Source organism: Indicator indicator, chromosome 13 (assembly GCF_027791375.1).
Source record: "Indicator indicator isolate 239-I01 chromosome 13, UM_Iind_1.1, whole genome shotgun sequence".
Lineage (NCBI taxonomy): Eukaryota > Metazoa > Chordata > Aves > Piciformes > Indicatoridae > Indicator > Indicator indicator.
The window spans coordinates 10,080,050-10,102,504 of record NC_072022.1 but is presented as its reverse complement, the minus strand read 5'-3'; the positions used below and the strand labels follow the sequence as shown (position 1 = coordinate 10,102,504).

Sequence of the window (22,455 nt, the reverse complement as noted above, 5' to 3'; positions counted from 1 at the left end):
TCCCACTCCTCCACTCTGCCCTAGTGAGGCCACAGAAGGAGGACTGGGTGCAGGTCTGGGCTCCCCAGTTCAAGAGAGACAGAGAACTGCTGGAGAGAGTCCAGGGGAGGCTGCAAAACTGCTGAGGGGCCTGAACATGGGGTGAGCTCATGAGCTCTGCAGCAGGGCAAGGTCAACCAGGGCAAGTGTGGGGTTCTGCAGCTGAGCAGGAACAGCCTCCTGCACCAGCACAGGTGAGGGGAGACCTGCTGGAGAGCAGCTCCACAGAGAAGGACCTGGGAGTGCTGGGGGAGCAAAAAATACACCATGAGCCAACAATGTGCCCTCAGGGCCAAGAAGGCCAATGGGGTCCTGGGGTGCATTGAGAGAAGTGTGGCCAGCAGGTCAAGGATGGTTCTGCTCATCCTCTACTCTGCCCTAGTGAGGCCACAGCTGGAGTATTGGGTTCAGGTCTGGGCTCCCCAGTTCAAGAGAGACAGGGAACTGCTGGAGAGAGTCCAGGGCAGGCTGCAGAGCTGCTGAGGGGCCTGGAGCAGCTCTGTGAGGAGCAAAGGCTGAGAGCCCTGGGGCTGAGAGCCTGCAGAAGAGCAGCCCCAGAGGGGAGCTGAGCAATGCTCAGCAAGAGACAAAGGAGCTGTGGGGGGCAAGAGGCTGGGGCCAGACTCTGCTCAGTGGTGCCCAGGGACAGGCCAAGGGGCAGTAGGCACAAACTGGAACCCAGGAGGCTCCATCTGAAGAGGAGGAGAAAGTTGTTTGGTGTGAGGGTGCTGGAGGCCTGGAGCAGGCTGCCCAGAGAGGTTGTGGAGTCTCCTTGTGTGGAGAGCTTCCAACCCCCCCTGGGCATTGTGCTGCTGGGCAAGCTGCTGTGGGTGCCCTGCTGGAGCAGGGGGTTGGACTGGGTGAGCTCCAAAGAGCCCTTCCAGCTGACACCATGCTGGGAGTCTGCCAAATGAAGGCCCCCACATCATGTTTTAGTTTCAAGTCCTTCCTTCCACTGCAGCTGTAACCCAGACTTCTCTGTCCTTACAGCTCCTCTTCTCAACCCTCCTGGAAGCTGAGGATGGATGTGAAGCGTGTGAAGGACTATATCTATTGGCTGTACTTCCAGTACCTGCTGATCACCTGCAGCTATGTGCTGGAGCCCTGGGAGAGGTCCATGTTCCACACCATCACCCTGACTGTCTTCGCCATGGTGCTGTACACAGCTTACGTCTTCGTCCCCATCCACGTCCGCCTGGCCTTTCAGTTCTTCTCCCAGATCTTTGGAGGCCAGCCAGAGAGCACAGTGTCCATTGTGAACTGAACTCCCCCCCAGCAGTCACCAGCAGCTCTGGCAGCTTGTGAAATGCCACATCTCCTCCAGCTTGGTGTGTTTCTTCTGAAGCTGGCTTGGCTCCGTCCTCTCCCCCAGCGCCAGGCTTGCTTCTGCACCACGGCTGAGCACAGTCCCTGCTCAGTGCAGCACAGCTCAGCTTTTGCTGTCTGATGATGGAACACATCCCCTGGAATGCCACCTACTTACCTAATACTCAACCACCTCCTGCTTTCAGCACCCTCACTGAGCCCCACTGGCATGCATGAAACAGCAAAGGCTCTGTGTGATGGCTGTGAGGAGAGGTCCTACGCTCATGACACACAAAGCTCTGCCAAGAGGGTGCTGTGGCATCATGGCTTTGACTCAGGTTAGAGAAGACAAGGAGATGAGTAAAGTACAACATGGTTTGGGTGCTGGTAGCTAGCTGCTTATAGACTTCTGCTTATTGACTTCTGCTCATTGACTTCTGGTTATTGACTTCTGGCTCTTCATGGACGGGGAAGGAAATTGGAAGCAAAAATAACAGGAGCATGAACTTGAAGCCAACCTTTTGCATCCAAATTGCTCCATCTGAGCTTAGATCATAGAATCAGAGAATGCTTTAGGCTGGAAGGGACCTTTCAATCCATCCAGTCCAACCCCCCTGTAGTCAGCAGGGACATCTTCAAGTAGATCAGGTTGCTCACAGCCCCATCCAACCTGACCTGAAATAGTTCCAGGGAAGAGGCTTCTACCATCTCTGTGTTTGACCTGGGTCAGGGTCTCCCCACCCTCAGCATAAAAAAATTCTCTGCCCTGAGCAGCCTCACGCAGGGCTTGACAAACCTTGGGGGGGAAGAACTTGTTCCTCATGTCCAACCTAAACCTTCCACAACTTGAGGTCATTTCCTCTCACCCTGTCACTTGACTTTGTGAGAAGAGACCAACCCCCACCTGGCTCCAGCCTCCTTTAAGGGAGTTGTAGAGAGCCAGAAGGTCTCCCCTCAGCCTCCTTTCCTCCAGGCTGAACAACCCCAGGTCCCTCACTGACAGCCACCACCCCCAGCAGAAAGCATTTCTTCCTTCACTCTAGTCTGGATGTCTCTCTCTTAGTTTAAACCAATCACCTCTGTCCTGTCCCAACAGGCCCTGCTCAAATGATTGTCCCCATCAAAGCTGGTCCATCCAAGATGACCTAAGATAAAAGCCCATTCTAGAAGCAATCTTGCAGTTCACTGCAGCTGACAGAAGCAGACCTGGCTCTGTTTCAGTGCACTCCTGACAAAACCCAAGACATCTCCTTCTGTCTGCTCCCATTCTCCAAGGCAAGCAGAGTGCACGTCTGCACCAGGGGCTGAAGGTGCAGAAAACAAGAGTAGAAGCAACATCTGACTGACTGCAGGGAGGTCAGCATGCTTGAAGAGAGCTCCCTTTATAGCCAAGAAATTAGATTAATTGCCTGTGGGGAGCTTCTGGAACAAGGCTTTGGTTTTCCTGGAGCAGATGCCAAAGCCAAAGCATGAAGCACAGCTCTCCGTGCATGTACCTTAAAGCTGCTGTGGCTGCTGTTAGGAGGCAGAGGAGCAAAAGTGTAAATAGCTTCCCAGTGATGTTTGCACAGTGAGAGGAGTAAAAACACATCTAAACTTCTTTGCCAAGCTGCAGTGGGGTCCTGCCTGCTCAGAAGAAGAGTGTTGGGAAGCAGCGGCACGTTTTGAAGGTTGAAGAGATCTGAACGTGCATATGCAGGGAGGGTGTTCAGGGAAAATAAAGGTTTATTCTTCAGAAAAAAAAAAAAACATTTTTGGTGCCTCCCTCTGCTCTGCCTGTGTTTTCATAGAGTCATAGAAGGGTTTGGGTTGGAAGGCACCTCAATGATCATCTAGATCCGGCCCCATGCCATGGGACACCTCCCACCAGCTCAGATTCCTCAAGGTCTCATCCAGCCTGGCCTTCAACACCCCCAGCAAGGAGGCAGCCACAGCCTCCCTGGGCAGCCTGTGCCAGAGTCTCACCACCCTCCTGCTCAACAACTTCTTCCTCAGCTCCACTCTAACCCTTCTCTGCCTCAGCTTCAAACCATTGCCCCTTGGCCTGTCTCTAGACCCCCTCACTGCTTCTATGAGAGCAACCTATAGAGGGGAATAAAAGGAGCAAGCCATATGTTGGAGGTGAAAAAGTGGTTATGTTTCCCTAGGAAGTTGGGGCTTCAACCAAAAACACTTCCCAACATCCTATCCCCCTATTCCACTGACTAAGGAGATCATGTGATGGTACAATGGCATCTCCTCATCAGTCCTGTTTCCAAGAACATAGAATCACAGAATGGCTCAGGTTGGAAGGGAGCTCAGAGCTCATCTGCTCCAACCTCCCCACCATTCCCAGGGACACCTCTCAGCCAGACTCAGCTGCTCAAGGTCTCATCCAGCCTGGCCTTCAGCACCCCCAGCAAGGAGGCAGCCACAGCCTCCCTGGGCAGCCTGTGCCAGACAGTGGCAACAGACACAGCTGGCCTTTAGGAGCAGGAGGAAAAGCACTTTCTTAGAGGTCTGTAAAGAGCAGGTCTCCTATCTGGAGGAGCACACACCCCAGGGTAATGCTGCTATTTAAACATTCAACTTAAAGCAAACAGCGCAAGCAAACAGCTCTGTCCAGGGAGAGGGAATTTCCACTCTGAATGGTGGGTCTGATGGTGGGAATCCTGTACAGCACTTCTCTTCCTTATTAGCCCTCTTATCTCCATGGGAGGTGCTTGGAAGGAGGAAAACAGGAACAGGTTCTCTTAGGGAGGGTCCCTGCAGCTTTCTTTGGATGAAAATACTTTTGGTGGTGGTGGTGGTAGTGTTGCATTCTTCCGCTAAATGTTAAAGTCTTGGGGCAAGAGGTGTTCACCAGGGAGGAAAAAGCCAGCTGGAAATCATAGTATTAGAAGCAGGGTGGGCAGCAGGGCCAGGAGGTGAGCATCCCCCTGTGCTCAGCACTGGGGAGGCCACAGCTCGAGTGCTGTGTTCAGCTCTGGGCCCTCCCTGCAGGAAGGACATTGAGGGGCTGGAGCCTGTCCAGAGAAGGGCAACGAGGCTGGAGAAGGGCCTGGAGCCCCTGGGCTGGAGGAGGGGCTGAGGGAGCTGGGGGTGTTCAGGCTGGAGAAGAGGAGGCTGAGGGAGACCTCATTGCTCTCTCCAGCTCCCTGCAGGGAGGTTGGAGTGAGGAGGGGACAGCCTCTGCTCCTTGGTGGCAAGGGACAGGAGCAGAGGAAATGGTTGCAAGCTGCAGCAGGGCAGGTTCAGGCTGGCTGCTAGGAAATCTTTCTTGCCAGAGAGGGCTCTCAGCCATTGGAATGGTCTGGCCAGGGCAGTGCTGGAGTCACCATCCCTGGGGGTGTTCAAGCAGTGTGTGGAGCTGGTGCTTAGGGACATGGTTTGGTGTTGAGCCTGCAGTGCTGGGTGGAGGGTTGGACTGGATGAGCTTGGAGGTCTCTGCCAACCAGGTGTGATTCTATGAATGATTCAGGTTGGAAGGCACCTCAGAGATCATCTACTCCAACCAACCTTCCATGGGCAGGGACACCTCCCATCTAGATCTGGTTGCTAAAAAACCCTTTTTGAGATTTTTTTTCCAATCCTTTTCACTTATTTCTAGCAGAGAAGCTGCAATAACTCTAGCTAATTAATACTCCAAATTGGTTGGTTGCAGCAGGAGATTCCAAAGTATTTTTAGCACATAGCAGAGGAGAGCAGGGAGGGATCACAGTCTCACAGTATATCAGAGGTTGGAAGGGACCTCCAGAGATCATCCAGTCCAACCCTCATGCCCAAAGCAGGATCACCTAAAGCAGATCACACAGGAATGCATCCAGGTGGGTTTGGAAAGTCTCCAGAGAAGGAGACAACCTCTTTGGGCAGCCTGCTCCAGGGCTTTAGCACCCTCACACCAAGGAAATTTCTCCTCCCTTCTCTGTTCAAGTTTGAACCCATTGTTCCTTGTCCTATCACTGTGCACCACCCAAAAGAGCCTGGCCCCCTCCCCTTGACCCCCACCCCTCAGCTATTGATAGGCATTGATCAGATCCCTCTCAGCCTTCTCCTCTCCACACTAAACAGCCCCAGGGCTCTCAGGCTCTCTTCACAGGGAGATGCTCAAGTCCCCTAAGCATCCTCCTGCCTCTCCCTTGGACTCTCTCCAGCAGCTCTCTGTCTCTCTTCAACTGGGGAGCCCCAAACTGGACACAGGATTGCAGCTGTGGTCTCAGCAGGGCAGAGCAGAGGGGCAGCAGAATGGATGGAGGTGGAGGGGAGAGGAGGTGGAAGGGAGAGGAGGTGGAAGGGAGAGGAGGTGGAAGGGAGAGGAGGTGGAAGGGAGAGGAGGTGGAAGGGAGAGGAGGTGGAAGGGAGAGGAGGTGGAAGGGAGGGGAGGTGGAAGGGAGGGGAGGTGGAAGGGAGGGGAGGTGGAAGGGAGAGGAGGTGGAAGGGAGGGGAGGTGGAAGGGAGAGGAGGTGGAAGGGAGGGGAGGTGGAAGGGAGGGGAGGTGGAAGGGAGGGGAGGTGGAAGGGAGGGGAGGTGAGGTATCACTTTTGGCAACTTGAGACCACACGAGTGCTTAGGAAAACTTTGCTCCAGCTCTTGAAATCCTTTTGCCTCAGGATGAAGCTGTTCACAGATGATGGGAAGAGGTGGGTTTGGCACTCTGAAGCAGCAGCACCCTTTGCTGTAACAGCAACAAGCCGCAGGAGGAAGGTCACAAGTGGGAGAGCTGCCAGCACCACCAGCAGACAGCTTGGGACACAGAGCACATGGGCAGCAGCTCCGTGGTGGAGGCTGATGTGTGATCTGGATGAGCTGCACTCCATGATCTTAAATCATACAATCCTAGAATGGCTCAGAGCTCAGAGATAAATTGACAACATTACAGAATCAATAAGGTTGGAAAAGACCTCAAGGATCATCAAAGCCCAACCTGTCACCCAAGAGCTCATGACCACTAAACCATGGCACCAAGTGCCACATCCAATCCCCTCTTGAACTCCTCCAGGGAAGGTCTAACCCCACAAGACATCTCAGATCACATGTCTGCAGCCCAGAGCTGTTCAGGTGCAGGACTCCTGCTTCTGGGTTTGTCCTTATGAGAGGCATCTTGCTGCCATTTCCCCAGCAGAGTGCTGCTGGCACCCCAGTGGCCAGACTCATAATTCAGAGCAGAACTTGAGGCCAGCTCATTTTAGAGGAGTACACCTGACAAATGGGAAAGCTTAGGCTAAGCTTCCCCCAACCTCCCTCTCTGGAGGCACCCAACACCTGCCTGGATGTGCTGCTATGTGACACACTCTACATGACACTGCTGTAGCAAGGGGTTGGACTAAAGGATCAGGGAATGGTTGAGGCTGGGAAAGGCCTCCAAGATCACCCAGTCCAGCCATGCCCTAACTCTGACAAGGCTGGGGCTAAACCATGGCTCTCAGCACCACATCTCTGCCTCTTGGAAAGCCCTGCAGGGAGGGGGATTCAGCCACCTCCTTGGGGAGCCTACTCCAGTGTCTGGGAACCCTCTCAGACAGGAAGCTTCTCCAGAGGCCCCTTCCAACCCCTACCACCCTGCAGTTCTGTGATGAACTTCAAACACTGACAAAGCACATTTGTTGCCCAGGACACTTCAGAGACCAAGCTCAGTCTCAGTCCACTCTTAAATTTCCACACCAATGACTGTAAAGATAAATTGACAACATTGAGGTCTAACCCCACAAGAGTTCATGAAAACCCAACCCATCCAAGCAGGAGTTGTGGCACCAGCCAGCCCAGGTGCTGTCAGGGAGCAGAGAGGCAGCTGCAGCTTACTCTGGAGAGTGCTGGGATCGATGAGGTGGATGGTGCTGGTCACTCTGATGCACACACAGATCTGGCTCATGTTGCCAAGGCTCTGGGCCAGCTTGGGCGACAGGCACACGACATTGTCCTGGACACAAACACAGAAACATTTCCATCATTGTGTCCTACTCTGTTAATCAAGGTTCAGAGAAACCTGAAACCTGGGCTTAGAATCCCAGAAGGGCTCAGGATGGAAGGGACCTCAGAGCTCATCTGCTCCAACCTCCCCACCATGCCCAGGGACACCTCTCAGCCAGACTCAGCTGCTCAAGGTCTCATCCAGCCTGGCCTTCAACACCCCCAGCAAGGAGGCAGCCACAGCCTCCCTGGGCAGCCTGTGCCAGACTCTCACCACCCTCCTGCTCAACAACTTCTTCCTCAGCTCCACTCTAACCCTGCTCTGCCTCAGCTTCAAACCATTGCCCCTTGGGCTGTCTCTAGACCCCCTCAGCAAAAGTCCCTCTGCAGCCTTCCTGCAGGATCCCTTCAGGTCCTGGCAGGCAGCTCTGAGGTCCCCCTGGAGCCTTCTCCTCTCCAGGCTGCACACCCCCAGCTCCCTCAGCCTGGCCTCACAGCAGAGCTACTCCAGCCCTTGGATCACCTCTGTGGCCTCCTCTGGCCTCACTCCAAGAGGTCTTTTCCAACCAAAATGACTCTTTATACACCACCTTGGCAGGGCACTCTTCCAGTTTCATTATTACTCCAGGGTAATTGGAGGTAATTGCTTCATTATTATCCTAAGCTACTTGTAGCCCAGGCTGACCACAGCAGCTGAAAGTTTTTACACCTAAAAAAAAAGAAAAAATCTCAGTGTAAGGATGGTGTTAAAAGGGAACCCATAATCCAGGGTGAGAAGTGAAAGAAAAGCAGAAAGGGAGGTGCCCCAGTGCCAGCTGCATTCCCCCGAGAGTACAAATGCATCATCTAATGAAGCATGGAGACATCTGAGGGCTCAGCTGGCCAGCACCATTCCTCCCCTGTTTAAAATTCATTTTCTTAATTTCATTTCATCAAAGCCAGCAATTTATCCTGTCACAGAGGTTTGCTGCCAATTTCATGGATCACCTCCCAAATCCATTACCCAGGGTGATTCCACATTCACATGACCAGACCAGGAACCTCCAGAAGGTGCTTCCTGAAGTTCCCCCACACACACCCCAGGCAGCCTTCATCCAAGACTCTTAAAGAAGGCTTCCCAGGGCCCTTTCCTTGCACAGGAAATGTAAGGCTCCAGCAGTGTTGTTTCTGGGTTCTCTCAGTGCACTCCTCCTCTCCCAAGATCATAGCATCAGTCAGGGTTGGAAGGGACCACAAGGCTCAGCCAGTTCCAACCCCCCTGCCATGGGCAGGGACACCTCACACAGGATCAGGCTGGCCAGAGCCTTATCCAGCCTGGATTTAAACACCTCCAGGGATGGGGCCTCAACCACCTCCCTGGACAACCCATTCCAGGCTCTCACCACTCTCATGGGGAAGAACTTCTTCCTCATGTCCAGTCTGAATCTACCCACTTCCAGCTTTGTTCCATTCCCCCCAGTCCTGTCACTACCTGAGATCCTCAAAAGTCCCTCCCCAGCTTTCTTGGAGCCCCCTTCAGATCCTGCAAGGCCACAAGAAGGTCTCCTGGGAGCCTTCTCCTCTCCAGACTGCACAGTCCCAACTCTCTCAGGCTGTCTCCAGAGCAGAGCAGCTCCAGCCCTCTGCTCCTCCTCATGGCCCTTCTCTGGACACCTTCCAGCCCCTCCAGAGCCCTCCTGGAACAGAGGCTCCAGAACTGGACACAGAGCTCCAGGTGTGGTCTCACAGAGTGGAGCAGAGGGGGAGAATCCCCTCCCTGGCCCTGCTGCCCACACTTCTCTTGCTGCAGCCCAGGCTCTGCTTGGCTCTCTGGGCTGCAAGTGCTCACTGCTGGCTCCTGCTGAGCTTCTCATCCCCCAGCACCCCCAAGTCCCTCTCCTCAGGGCTGCTCTCCAGCCAGTCCCTGCCCAGCCTATATCAGTGCTTGGGATTGCCCTGACCCAGCTGCAGGACCTTGCACTTGGTCTTGTTGAACCTCCTGAGGTTGGCTTGTGCTCACCTCTCCAGCCTGTCCAGGTCCCTCTGGATGGATCCCTTCCCTCCAGCTGTCTGCTGCACCACACATCTCCAGTGACACCAATCTGAGTGGTGCAGGTGGCAAGCCTGAGGGACGAGATGACATTCAGAGGGATCTGGAGAAGCTTGATAAGTGGACCTGTGTAAACCTCACAACAAGTCCAAGTCCCACAGGCAGGTCTGGGAATTCCCTGATATCAGCACAGGCTGGGGATGTAGCTCTGTGGCAGTCCAGGGACTCAAGGGAGTTGAAATTACCAAAATGTGGTAAAATAAACCTCCATAGATGTCAGGGAATGGAAAGGGCAGTGAGCTACCAGTGTTTGTCAGCTGACAAAGCAGCTCAGATGCCTCTCAAAGCTCCTGGGCCCCTCCAAAGGCTGAAGCTGAGTGTGCAGTTACAGCACAAAGCTCATCCCAAGAGCCAGGGATGGCACGGCATGGAATGGAATGAAATGGAGTGGAATGGAGTGGAGTGGAACGGAGTGGAGTGGAATGAAATGAAATTGGAATGGAATGGAATGGAATAAAATTGAATGGAATGGAGTGGAGTGGAGTGGAGTGGAATGGTGTGGAGTGGAATGAAATGAAATTGGAATGGAATGGAATGGAATAAAATTGAATGGAATGGAATGGAATGGAGTGGAGTGGAGTGGAATGGTGTGGAGTGGAATGAAATTAAATTAGAATGGAATGGAATGAAATTAAATTGGAATGGAATGGAATGAAATGGAATGGGATGGGATGGAATGGGATGGGATGGAATGGGATGGGATGGAATGGGATGGGATGGAATGGATGGGATGGAATGGGATGGGATGGAATGGGATGGGATGGAATGGAATGGAATGGACTCTTCTTTCCTCTCTGTTCTCACAGAGAGAAAGGCAAAATCAGCTTGAATTAAATAAAGACCTGATCAGTTCTGTCCTTGCTGGTGTTTATTCCTCAGAGTAAGCAACACTGCCTCCGATTTATAGAGCCCAAATTAGGAAAACCTCTCCAGGCGACTTCCAAGGAACCTCCCTAGCTGAGAGGCAGTGATTCAGATTCAGAGGTGGAGGTAAAAATTAACTCTCAGAGTTCACATTTAGCATTGGTCTTTCCTCCACCCTTATTACAGAGACTGCTTCCAGCAGTTGCTACACCAGGAAAGCTGAGAGCAGATAAACTCTGCTGATGCTGCTGTTTCAGAATGGGCAGCCCCAGAGTGGGGCCTGCTTTACTTTGGAAGAAGAAGCTCTGAGCTAAAAAACAGGCTGTGGAGAGTGCTTCATGTGGCCTGCTATAAGTTATAGCCTCCTTCTATTGCCAGCTGTGTCAGGGGTCAGGGCTGGGCTGGGCACCAGATGAGTGTCAGAAGCTCTCCAGGAACCCTCTGCCTTCCCAAAGGGAAGAGAAAGGGAAGAAGGGAGAGAGACTGAGGGGCTGGGAAAGAAACTAAGGCAGCTGGGATGGAAAGAAGAACAATGCCATGGGATAGAGACACAGAGACACAAAGCAACATGGAACCCAAGCCCTGAGGGCAAGGATGGCACCACTGGCACCACTGCTGCTGGGGGCAGGCACTGGGCAAGTCCCAGCCTGGGCTCAGCAGCAGATGGGAACCACATTCAGGAACTGGATTCAGGAGCTGGATTGAGGAAGACAGGGATGGGGCTGGAAGGCAGAAGGGACAGAGTCCTGCTGGGACAGCAGCCAGGGAAGAAGAGGCTTGAGCCTGGGGATCCCTCAGCTTGCTGCTGCAGATGGCCTCCATGGGCTGCAATCCCTTGGTGGGCACTTGAGGCTCAGCTGTGCTGTCTGCTCCTCCCCACAGCTGCCCCCTCTGCCTTCCTGCCCCCCAAGGTGGGGCAGAGCTGTGGCAGTGCCCTTGGTGTGCAGAGCAGCAAGTGTGAGGCAGAGGCTTTGTGCCCCCCAGGCCTTGGCAGGACCTCTGCCCATCAGCTTCTGCCTGCTAGCAGCAGCCCCTGGCTGTGCCAAGCTGCCCTGAGCTTCAGCAAGAGCCTGAGTGAGCAGAGCCTGAGCTGGGCACTCACAGCCCCCAGCAGAACTGGTGCTGGTCCAGCTCAGAGCAGAGCAGCAGACACATTAGCCTAGGTTTAAAAGTGAAACTAAAGAGATGCAGGAGTAGCCTCTGCATCACAACATGAATCCTACTGCTGAGACCTGCTTGAGCAAGAGAAAAAAAGCAAAGAAGCAGGACAGAGAGGAGAGTGGAAACATTCACACTGTGGGGAGTGAAGTAAATCTGTATGGAAATGGTCAAGTTCTGTCTGAGCAAAGAGTGAGGAGGGGATGAAGGCAAATTGTGGCAGTGTCAGGACTTGACACTGTCAGCTGGGGTGGTGGATCAATTATTTTTCCTGACAGCTCCTCTCTTTGCTTCATCATGGTGGAGCGGATCAGAAACACCTCATTATTTCAAGGACATCTTCCAGGAGCAGTTACATGCCAGAAATCCTTATCAGCTGGAGACAGTCAAAGTAAAAATGAGGAGGAAAAGGGAATGGAGGTGAAATGTACATCCTGGAGAGGGGGAGACCAAACTGGGGCCAGGCTCAAGAGTCAGGCACTGTAACAGCAGCAAGGGATTGCAGCAGTGCAATTAAAAGGTGACAAGGCACAGCCTCACCCAGCAGGCTGGCAGAGGAAACAGCTTCTATCAGTTCCTTGCATCCTGCACAGCCACCCCTTGCACAAGCAGAGGAGCCTGCGAGCTCACACACACTAATTATCTGCAGACTGCAGGGAGGCTGAGCTGTGAAGAAACAGCTGGGGAAAGAGATGCTGCAAACCAAGCAGACTCAGCCAGCTCTGTGTTCCCTGCTGCCTTGCCCTGGGGAAGTGCAGCCCCTGCCTGGTGTTTCACTCAAGGTAAGGAATGCTCAGATTCCAAGAAGTCTGCACATCACTGATGAAAACTTTTTACTTAGAATCATAGAATCAGAGAATTGTCAGGGTTGGAAGGGATCTCAAGGATCAGCCAGTCCCAACCCCCCTGCCAAGGGCAGGGACACCTCACACTACAGCAGGTTGCTCACAGCCACATCCAGCCTGGCTGCAAAAACCTCCAGGCATGAGGCTTCCACCACCTCCCTGGGCAACCTGTGCCAGTGTCTCACCACCCTCATGGGGAAGAACTTCTTCCCAACACCCAATCTGAATCTCCCCTCTTCTAGTTTTGCTCCATTCCCCTCCATTTCCCCTTCCACAGAAGGCACAGCCTGATGAAATCAAGTAGCATTAGAACACTACTGAAGTGTACCTATGTGGAATCACAGAGTTGTTTGAGATGGAAAAGGCATCCAGGATCGTCCAGTCCATCCATCAACCCAACACCACCATGGCCACCAAACCATGGCCCCAAGTGCCATGGCCACTTCAGGGATGGGGACTCCACCACCTCCCTGGGCAGCCTGTGCCAATCCCTGACCACTCTTGCAGCAAAGACATTTTCCCTAATCTCCAACCTGAACCTCCCCTGGCACAATTCCAGGCCATTTCCTCTCATCCTATCACCTGATCCTAGGGAGAAGAGCCCCAACCCCCACCTGACTGCAGCCTCCTCTCGGGGAGTTGGCACTGTGGCCATCTCTCCATGCTGTCTCAGCTTGCTGTGGAGAAACATCAGGAACTGCTGAGTGCTTGCTGTACAAAAGCCTTCCACATCTCATTTGCCATCCAATAACCTGAGGATTTGGGTATCCTTCTTTCTCAGAAGCAGTATGGGCAGCAGGGGCAGGGAGGGGATTTTGCTGTGCTCTGCTGAGACCCTCCCTGCAGTGCTGGGGCAGCTCTGGAGTCCTCAGCACAGACAGGGACCTGTTGGAGCAGGGCCAGAGGAGGCCACAGCAATGCTGGCAGGGCTGGAAGCCCTCTGCTGGGAGCCAGGCTGAGAGAGTTGAGGTTGTGCAGCCTGGAGAGGAGAAGGCTCCAGGGAGAGCTTCTGGTGGCCTTGCAGTGCTAAAAGGAGCTGAGCAGAAAGTTGGGGACAGACTTTTGAGCAGTGCCTGTTGGGACAGGACAAGGGGGGATGGTTTGAACTGAAAGAGGGAGATTTAGTCTGGAAAGAGGGGAGATTATTTTTCAGTGAGAATGGTGAAACCCTGGACCAGGTTTCCCAGAGAGGTGGGAGATGTCCTGTGCTGGGACCATTCCAGGTCAGGTTGCCTGGAGCTCTGAGCAACCTGCTGTGGTTGGGGATGTCCCTACTGACTGCAGGGGGTCGGACTGGCTGAGCTTTAAAGGTCCCTTCCAACCCAAACCATTCTCTGATTCTCTGATCCCAGGTAGCTTTTGCTGACACCAAACCAACTCAGAGCCCCAAATCCTGCTAGGATTCTGTGATTCTGCAATCACAGAGACATTTTGGTGGCACCAAAAGATCTCAGAGCCCTAGATCCAGTTCCATGCCAGCTTTCTGCTCAGAATCATTGTGGTCTTGAAAGTCCATCTGAATGCTGTTCTAAGAGCAGAGGACTTGGGCACTGCCATAAGGATCTTACTGCAGCAGCCCTGGGCACGTGGCCTGATTTTCTCCAGGAAACCTTCACCAGCAAAACTCAAATGCCTGAGGTTGGCCTTCACAGCAATGCCTCTGCTCCTAAATAAATGATGAGCTGCAAGCATTGGAAGTTTCCACTTGCAGTGAGCTGTCTGCAGCCAGGCCCTTGATGGTCAAAGTCTGTCACACAGCAATGCTGGCAGGGCTGGAAGCCCTCTGCTGTGGGGCCAGGCTGAGAGAGTTGGGCTTGTTCAGCCTGGAGAGGAGAAGGCTTTTGCAACCTCCTAGCTGAGCAATACCTGCAGGGACATCTTTTAATAGCCATGTGTCAGACCTCCACGTCGTGTCTGTGCCAGCAGGATGGGAGTGGTGGAAGGCAAACTTCAACCCACTACCATTGCAACACCTCTTGCTGAGAACTCACCTGGATGAGTAATTAGGAAAAGGCAGGCACCATCAGAGAGGGCTGATGCAAGCCACAGGAGAGCAGAGACCCAACTGCCTTTGTATTTATCCAACCTGCTACTTGTAAAGAACAGGAGTTACCAGGAGCAGCTGAGGGAGCTGGGGAGGAGCAGCCTGGAGAAGAGGAGGCTGAGGAGGAGACTTCATTGCTGTCTTCAGCTCCCTGAGAGGAGGCTGGAGCCAGGTGGGGGTTGGGCTCTTCTCCCTAAGATCAGGTGATAGAAGGAGAAGAAATTGTGCGAGGGGAGGGTTAGGTTGGAGATGAGGAAAAATTTCTTCACAGCAAGAGTGGTCAGGGATTGGAAGAGGCTGCCCAGGGAGGTGGTGGAGTCTCCATCCCTGGAGGTCTTCAAGAACCCTGTGGCCATGGCACTTGGGGACGTGGTTTGGTGGCCAAGGTGGGGTGGGTTGCTGGTTGGACTGGATGATCTCAGAGGGCTTCTCTGGCCACAACAGCTCTGTCAGTCTATGATTCAGCACACTCCAGCATTAGACATCTACCAATGGTAACGTGGTCTGGTGGAGCCCTGGCGTGGGAGGGTGTCCCTGTCCTCCTCCTTCCATCTCTTCCTTTTCCACTGAAGCTGTTTTCAGGTGTTGTTTCCCTCTCACCAGGTGTCAGCTAATGGGAGGGGAGGCATTCAGCTCCGACACAGAAGGGTACAAGAGGCAAGTGGGAAGCAAACAGCTCCTGTGCAATGGCCTCTGAGATCCGTATCATGCTCTCATGAGCAAATATTTACCTCCAGAAAAGAATGATTTCTTAGGCTGATGCTCAGGTCAGTGCGTCCCAGTACAGGTAATCAACATACCAGCACCAAACCAACACCTCCTGGCTCCTCTCCATGCCTTGGATTAAAATCAGATCTTTGCCACAGCATTTCCCCGACCCAGGTACAGAAGGTGGAAGTGAATAATGAGACCCATCCTGATCTTTTACACTGGAAAAGGAAAAGATGCAATCAAATCCACTGCTAGGTGGACTGGGAGTGTGGGAACTGGGTGTGCTTCCTGCACAGGTTCTCCTGGGTGGACAGATAAATGCTGGTGATAGTAAATCTGCCACCCCTGTTTAAAGGAGGAAAACACAGAGAGAAGAAATCTGCAACCTCAGAACACCAAACTATTATGAAGCAAGGGAGGAGTAATTAGCAAAGGGTTTCTCTGCCAATATGTCATTTTGATAAGGCAGGGTAAAAGCTGAGCTGCTGAAGCTGCCCTGATAAGAAAGTAAAAGCTTTGGTTTCTGTGCTTATCAGGAAACAAGAAGCTGTGATGTCTGATAAAGATGGAATGGGTGATGGGAGCTGCTAAAGGACAGAAGCTGACATGAAGAGGAACTTGCCTTGTAATGCAGAACAAAAAAAACCCAGCGTGGTGTGGCTGGAAAGGACCTCTGGAGACCATCAAGTCCAACCCCCTGCTAAAGCAGGGCACCCACAGCAGCTTGCCCAGCAGCACAATGCCCAGGGGGGGTTGGAAGCTCTCCACACAAGGAGACTCCACAACCTCTCTGGGCAGCCTGCTCCAGACCTCCAGCACCCTCACACCAAACAACTTTCTCCTCCTGCTCAAGTGGAACCTCCTGGGTTCCACTTTGTGCCCATTGTCCCTTGTCTGTCCCTGGGCACCACTGAGCAGAGTCTGGCCCCAGCCTCTTGTCCCCCACAGCTCCTTCAGCTCTTGCTGAGCATTGCTCAGCTCCCCTCTGGGGCTGCTCTTCTGCAGGCTCAACAGCTCTGGCTGCAGAAAGTGTTCCAGGGAATCTCTCCACACAAGGAGACTCCACAACCTCTCTGGGCAGCCTGCTCCAGGGCTTCAGCACCCTCACACCAAAGAAATTTCTCCTCCTGTTCAGATGGAACCCCAGGGCTCTCAGCCTTTGCTCCTCACAGAGCTGCTCCAGGCCCCTCAGCAGCTCTGCAGCCTCCCCTGGACTCTCTCCAGCAGTTCCCTGTCTCTCCCGAGCTGGGGAGCATAGAACTGGACCCAGTCCTCCAGCTGTGGCCTCACTACAGCAGAGGGAGGGAGAACCTCTCTTAATCTGCTGGCCACTCTCTTCTTCATGCACTCCAGGACCCCATTGGCCTTTTTGACCCCAAGGACACATTGCTGGCTCATGGTGAACTTGTTTGTCCCCCAGCACTCCCAGGTTCTTCTCCCCACAGCTGCTTCCCAGCAGGTCACCCCTCACCTTCACTGGTGCCTGGGGTTGTTCCTCCCCAGTTCAGGACCCTACCCCTGCTCTTGTTGAACTTCATGAGGATCTCTCTGCCCAGCTCTGCAGCCTGTCCAGATCTCCCTGAAGGGCAGCAAAGCCTGGTGAGGTGTCAGCCACTCCTCCCAGAAGATCCTAATTCCTGAATCTAGGATGGCTCCTTGTTCAAGTAGCTCAATTCAAGTAACTTTATGGTTCAGGGTACTTTGGTTTTCAAAGGTTACTGAGAAAAAAATTCACCTGCTGGTCAGCCCTGGCCAGCCCCAGCTGTGCTTTGTGAATGGCTGCAGGAATCTAAAAAGCAGAGGAGATCTTTCAGTTCAAAACTGCTGCATGACTCAGGCTGGATGAGGCCTTGAGCAACCTGGGCTAATGGAAGGTGTCCCTGCCCATGGCAGGGGCTTGGAGCAGATGATCTCTAAGGTCCCTTCCAACCTAAGCCCCTGTCTGACTGTATGAATCCTCTGGCTGCAGGAACAGCAGCAGGGCTGGGTTTGCACCAGACCAGCACCTCCACCTCCAGCACACTGAGCACCCAGCCACTGCCAGCTGCTTCCACACTGCCAGGCTGGGCATAACCCCCCCTCTGCTGACAGCAGGCACCCTCTGCCCAGCCTGCCTGCCAGCTGCTGCTCCTTCAGGAAGGCATCCCAGCAGTGCACCAGAGGTGTTTCACACAGCTAAAAGGAAACCAATTCAGAGCTCTCTGCTGTGCTGGAGCTCACTGCTGATGCAAGGCCCAGGTCACATTGACCAGCTGCAAGAGGTGCCCCAGCACCCTGGGCTCTGCTCCAAAGCTATTTTAAGGAAGGATTTTGTTGTTTTGCTTTGTTTTGGTTTGGGTTTTGTTTTTGGTTTTGTTTTGTTGTTTTGGGTTTTGTTTTGTTTTGTTGTTTTGGTTTGGTTTGGTTTGGTTTTACTTTGTTTTGTTTTGGTTTGGTTTTAGTTTTGATGTGGTTTTTTGTGTTTTGTTTTGTTGTTTTGGTTTTTGATTTGTGTTTTGTTTTGCTTTGTTTTGCTTTGTTTTGTTTTGTTTTGCTTTGCTTTGCTTTGCTTTGTTTTGCTTTGTTTTGTTTTGTTTTTGTTTTGTTTTGTTTTTCACAGGTCCCTTTGTTTCTGCCTCTGAGGTTCAGCAAGTAATAACATTTGTGGCTTGTACTATAAATTGGATTGCTAATTGGATTCCTCACAAGGAACTGAAGAGCTGGGAAATAATTGGAGCATTATCCCAGTCAATGTAGGGTAGATTATCTCAGAGAAAGCAGCCCCTCCAAGTGGCATGCCCCAGGGGAATTACTTAATGTTGTTCCTGCCATTATTATCACTCCTTGAGACCACAGCAGACAAGATGCAACAGCAGTACCTCCACTGGAGCACAGCCTCAGCATGTGCTGCCTTGGTGAAATCAGTTTGCAGCTCCAGTGCTGCAATCAATAAAGGGCAGGGACTGCTCTTTGCCAAAGGGACAGGACACTGGGCAAGGGCTGAATAAAACCTTCACAGGGGGGATGGATGAATCTGTGGATGCAAAGGCAAAGCTGCATGGGAGAAACAGCAGAGAATCCCTGCATGGTGGGGCTGGAAGGAACCTCTGGAGACCATCAAGTCCAACCCCCTGCTAAAGCAGGGCACCCACAGCAGCTTGCCCAGCAGCACAATGCCCAGGGGGGGTTGGAAGCTCTCCACACAAGGAGACTCCACAACCTCTCTGGGCAGCCTGCTCCAGGGCTTCAGCACCCTCACACCAAAGAAATTTCTCCTCCTCTTCAGATGGAACCCCAGGGCTCTCAGCCTTTGCTCCTCACAGAGCTGCTCCAGGCCCCTCAGCAGCTCTGCAGCCTCCCCTGGACTCTCTCCAGTATATCCCTGTCCCTCTTGAACTGGGGAGCCCAGAACTGGACACCATACTCTAGCTGTGGCCTCACAAGGACAGGGTAGAGGGAGAGAAGAACCTCCCCCAACCTGCTGACCACACTCTTCTTCAGGATACCATTGGCCTTCTTGGACAAAAGGACATATTGTTGGCTCATGGGGAACTTCTAGCACTCCCAGGTCCTTTTCTGAGGAGCTGCTTCCCAGCAGGTCACCCCTCACCTGTTCTGGTGCTGGGGGCTATTCCTCCACAGGTGCAGGACCCTACCAAGGGGAAGGGGAGGGGGAAGGGGAAGGGGAAGGTTTGGGAACGGAAGAGGAGAGGAGAGGAGAGGAGAGGAGAGGAGAGGAGAGGAGAGGAGAGAGAGGAGTCCTGCCGCTGATCGGCGGCGCGTCTCGTCGCGTTCTCTGCTCTTCTCTGCTCGTGCTTCTCTTCTCGTCTCTTCTCTTCCTTCTTCGCTTCTCTTCTCTTGCGCTTCACTACTCCTTTCTCTTCTCTTCTCGTTCTTCGTTTTTCTGTGCTGTTCTGTTTTCTTTTCTGTTCTTCTTTTCTGTGTCTTTTCTCTTCTCTGCTTCTCCTGTTCTTTTCTTTTCTTTCTTTCTTCTTTTCGGCTTCTTCTCTTTCTCTTTCTTGCTCTTTCTCTTCTCTTCTCTTCCTTCTCGCTCTCTTCTCTTTCCTTTCGCTTCTCTTCTCTTCTGCTGCTTCTCTTCGTTCTCTCTTTCTCTTCTCTTCTCTCTTGCTTTTCTTTCTTTTCTTTTCTTTTCGTTTCTTTTCTTTTCTTGTTCGTTTCGTGCTTTATCTTGTGTTCGTTTTCGTTTCTCCATCCCACCCCCAACCCAACCCCCATACCAGTTAGAACACCATGCACCACCCTAAATACCAGCTAGAACATTCTGGTCTGCTGCTGAGTGGCCCTGAAGCTCTAGTGTGAGGTGTTCCTGCTCATGGCAGGGGGCTTGGAACTAGATGGTCCTTGAAGTCCCTTCCAACCCTGACAATTCTATGGTTCTAAGCTGTGCACAGTGCTCCCCACACCCCACATTTATTTTACAGGGAAGGTTAATCACACCAAGCGAAAAACATTCTGTTGGCTTCTGCTCTTAAGTTGCTGAGGGTTTTACATTTAAACCAACACAGCTAATGAAATCAGTGGCCCAGAGCAGAACAAAAAAAAACTCTTTGTTGGAAGGTCAGAGCAGCAGCTCTCAGTGGATAAGAGGTCCCAGGAGTTCCCCTGGTAGCTTTGTCACCTCCTTGCCTGGCTCCAGTTTCCGTGAGGGAATAGTGACCTCAGGTGTCTGCTCCATTAATCACAGCAACATCTTTGCCACAAGCGTATCACTGCAAGCTGCTTCTGTTCATGGAGGTTTGTACTGCAAACCAAGCTGCTCTGTGTGCTGTGGCTGGCACAAAGCCTCCCCTGCCCTTCCTTGCCTTGGCACTTGAGCTTTCATGCAGCTACTTACTCAAGGGCCCACTCATCTGCAGGTAAGCAAGAGAGCAAACCTGTGCTCCAAGTGGTTTGAAATGGTGTGCTTGCTTCCCTCACCCAACACAGTCCCTGAGTGCTGTCACTTTGCTCTTCTTTCTCTTCTTTGGTAGCTCAGAGCTTAAGCTGTTCTTTAGAAGATCAATGGCAACTCTTAGGATAAACCTTCACCCCAGCTCAGTGTCGTTCACCAAATTAAAATCACAGCATGGTGGGTGTTGGAAGGGACCTCTGAAGATCATCACAGAATGTTAGGGGTTGGAAGGGACCTCTGAGTCCAACCCCCCCTGCCAGAGCAGGACCACAGAATCTAGCACAAGTCACACAGGAACACATCCAGACAGGGATGCAAAGGCTCCACAGAAGGAGACTCCACAACCTCTCTGGGCAGCCTGGGCCAGGGCTCTGGGACACTGCCACTGAAGAAGTTCCTCCTCATGCTGAGGTGGAACCTCCTGTGCTGCAGTTTCCATCCATTGCTCCTTGTCCTATCCCAGGGTACAACTGAGCAGAGCCTGTCCCTGTCCCTTCCTTCCTGACCCCCAGCCCTCAGCTATTGATAGACATTGATCAGATCCCTCTCAGCCTTCTCCTCTCCACACTAAACACCCCCAGGGCTCTCAGCCTCTCCTCCCCAGGCAGTGCTCCAGTCCCTTCAGCATCCTTGCAGCCCTCCAGTGGAGATGGACCTGCAAAGCCTGCCCTGATGTGCCATCCAGCCAGAAGTTCTTCCTCATGTTGAGGTGCAACCTCCTGTGCTGGAGTTTCCATCCATTGCCCCTTGTCCTATCCCAGGGCACAAGTGAGCAGAGGCTGTCCCTGTCCCATCATTCCTGACACCTAGCCCTCAGATATTGACAGACATTTATCAGGTCCCCTCTCAGTCGATCAGATCCCTTCTCAGTCTTCTCCTCTCCACAGTTACCAGCCCCAGGGCTCTCAGCCTCTCCTCCCCAGGCAGTGCTGCAGTCTCTTCAGCATCCTTGCAGCCCTCCCTTGGACTCTCTCCAGCAGATCCCTGTCCCTCCTGAACTGGGGAGCCCAGAACTGGATGCAATATTGCAGGTGGGTCCTGACTGGGGCAGAGTAGAGACCATCCAGTCCAAACTCCCTGCTAAAGCAGGGGCAATCCACAGCAGCTTGCCCAGGATGCAAAAGGCAACAAGAGCTTGCAGGGGCAATTTAAAGTACCTTGGTGACTACAAAGAACATAGTTCTGCTACTAACTGGCAGCAGACGGTGGCTGTGCCTTCAGCTGAGGTAGGGTTCTGTATATAAACACCAAAATAAGTGCAGTTGAAAATAAATCTGCAGTGGAAACATTTAAAGTATCACTAGGATCAAATTCTCCTCCCAGTGACTTCACAGAAGACCTGGCTCCCACAAATAGCAGACTTGCAAGGGGAGACTCCCCAGCTGAGAGCCTGGAAGGCACAGGAATTGTCTGATTTCAGAAGCCAAAGGACTCACAGATAGAGTAATTCATCAGGGCTTGAAAGGAGAAACCATCTACCAGCCACTGTGCAGGAGGGCTTCTGAAGAGCAAAGACACTAAACTTCACCACAGGGAAACACTTGCCTTTTTTAGCTCTTTTAAGCTTTTTTATCTTTTTTTTTTTATCTTTTGGATATCTTTTTTTATCTTTTTCCTTTTTTTTATTTCTTTTTTTTTAATTTTTTTCTTTTTTATATTATTTTTCTCTTTTTTTCTTTTTAAAATTCTTTTCCTGTAAAAATCTTTTAAAATTCTTTTTCTTTTTTTAATTCTTTTTTCTTTTTAATTCTTTTTTTATTCTGCTTTTTTTAAAAATTATTTTTCATTTTTAAATTATTTTTTCTTTTCTTTTAATTTTCTTTTTCCTTTTTAATTTTCTTTTTCCTTTTTAACTCTTTTCCTTTATCCTTTCATTTTTTTATTTTTTTATTCTTTTTCCTTTTTAAATTATTTTTTAATTCTTTTTATTTTTTATTCTTTTTTAATTATTTTTCTTTTTTATTCTTTTTCATTCTTTTTCCTTTTTTATTTTTTTCTTTTTCTTTTTAATATTATTTTTCCTTTTTAAATTTTTTCTTTTTCTTTTTTATATTCTTTTTCCTTTCTAATTTTTTTATTTTTTTATATTCTTTTCTCTCTTCTTTTTATTTTTATTCTTTTTCTTTTTTCTTCTTTTTAAAAATTATTTTTCTTTTTTAAAATTCTTTTTCTTTTTTTTTTTTTAATCTTTTTTAAATTTTTTTCATTCTTTTCATTTTCAATAATATGGTCCACGGTAAGACTCCAGAGAGGTCTGCAAAGAATCTTGCTTTCAAAGGAGTGCTGAGTAACAGCCTGTGAACACAAAAGCAGCCCACTAAAGAAAAATCTGCCAAAGAAGTAAAAACAAAGCAGACAGCTTGACCAGCCTGTGATTTACATTTTTTTCAGTCCCCCAAAGCAACTCTAAAGCAACCAAAACATCTCTTCCTTTCCACCAGGATATCACCACACTAAACAAACCATACACGGCTCCTTGATGAAGTTCAGCTCTGCTTTCCTCTGTAGTAACACAGAGTCTGTGACCCTGCAGACAGCAAACACTGATGTGCAAGCACACCTTAGCCTCCTGGCAGCTCCTCTTGCCCAAAGGGAATGGCTGCACCACAAACAGAATCTAACC

General features: G+C 51.4%; 1 protein-coding gene across 1 annotated transcript; it reads left to right on the top strand.

Moving 5' to 3' along the window:
• Positions 1-1,060: 1,060 nt before the first annotated feature.
• SPTSSB (serine palmitoyltransferase small subunit B) lies at positions 1,061-1,303 on the top strand. Its single transcript, XM_054386208.1, has one exon. The coding sequence runs from the start codon at positions 1,061-1,063 to the stop codon at positions 1,301-1,303; it is 243 nt and encodes an 80-aa protein (XP_054242183.1).
• Positions 1,304-22,455: the final 21,152 nt, after the last annotated feature.

Coding starts and splice junctions, on each gene's coding strand:
- SPTSSB (XM_054386208.1), top strand. CDS start 1,061: ATGGATGTGAAGCGTGTGAAGGACTATATCTATTGGCTGTACTTCCAG.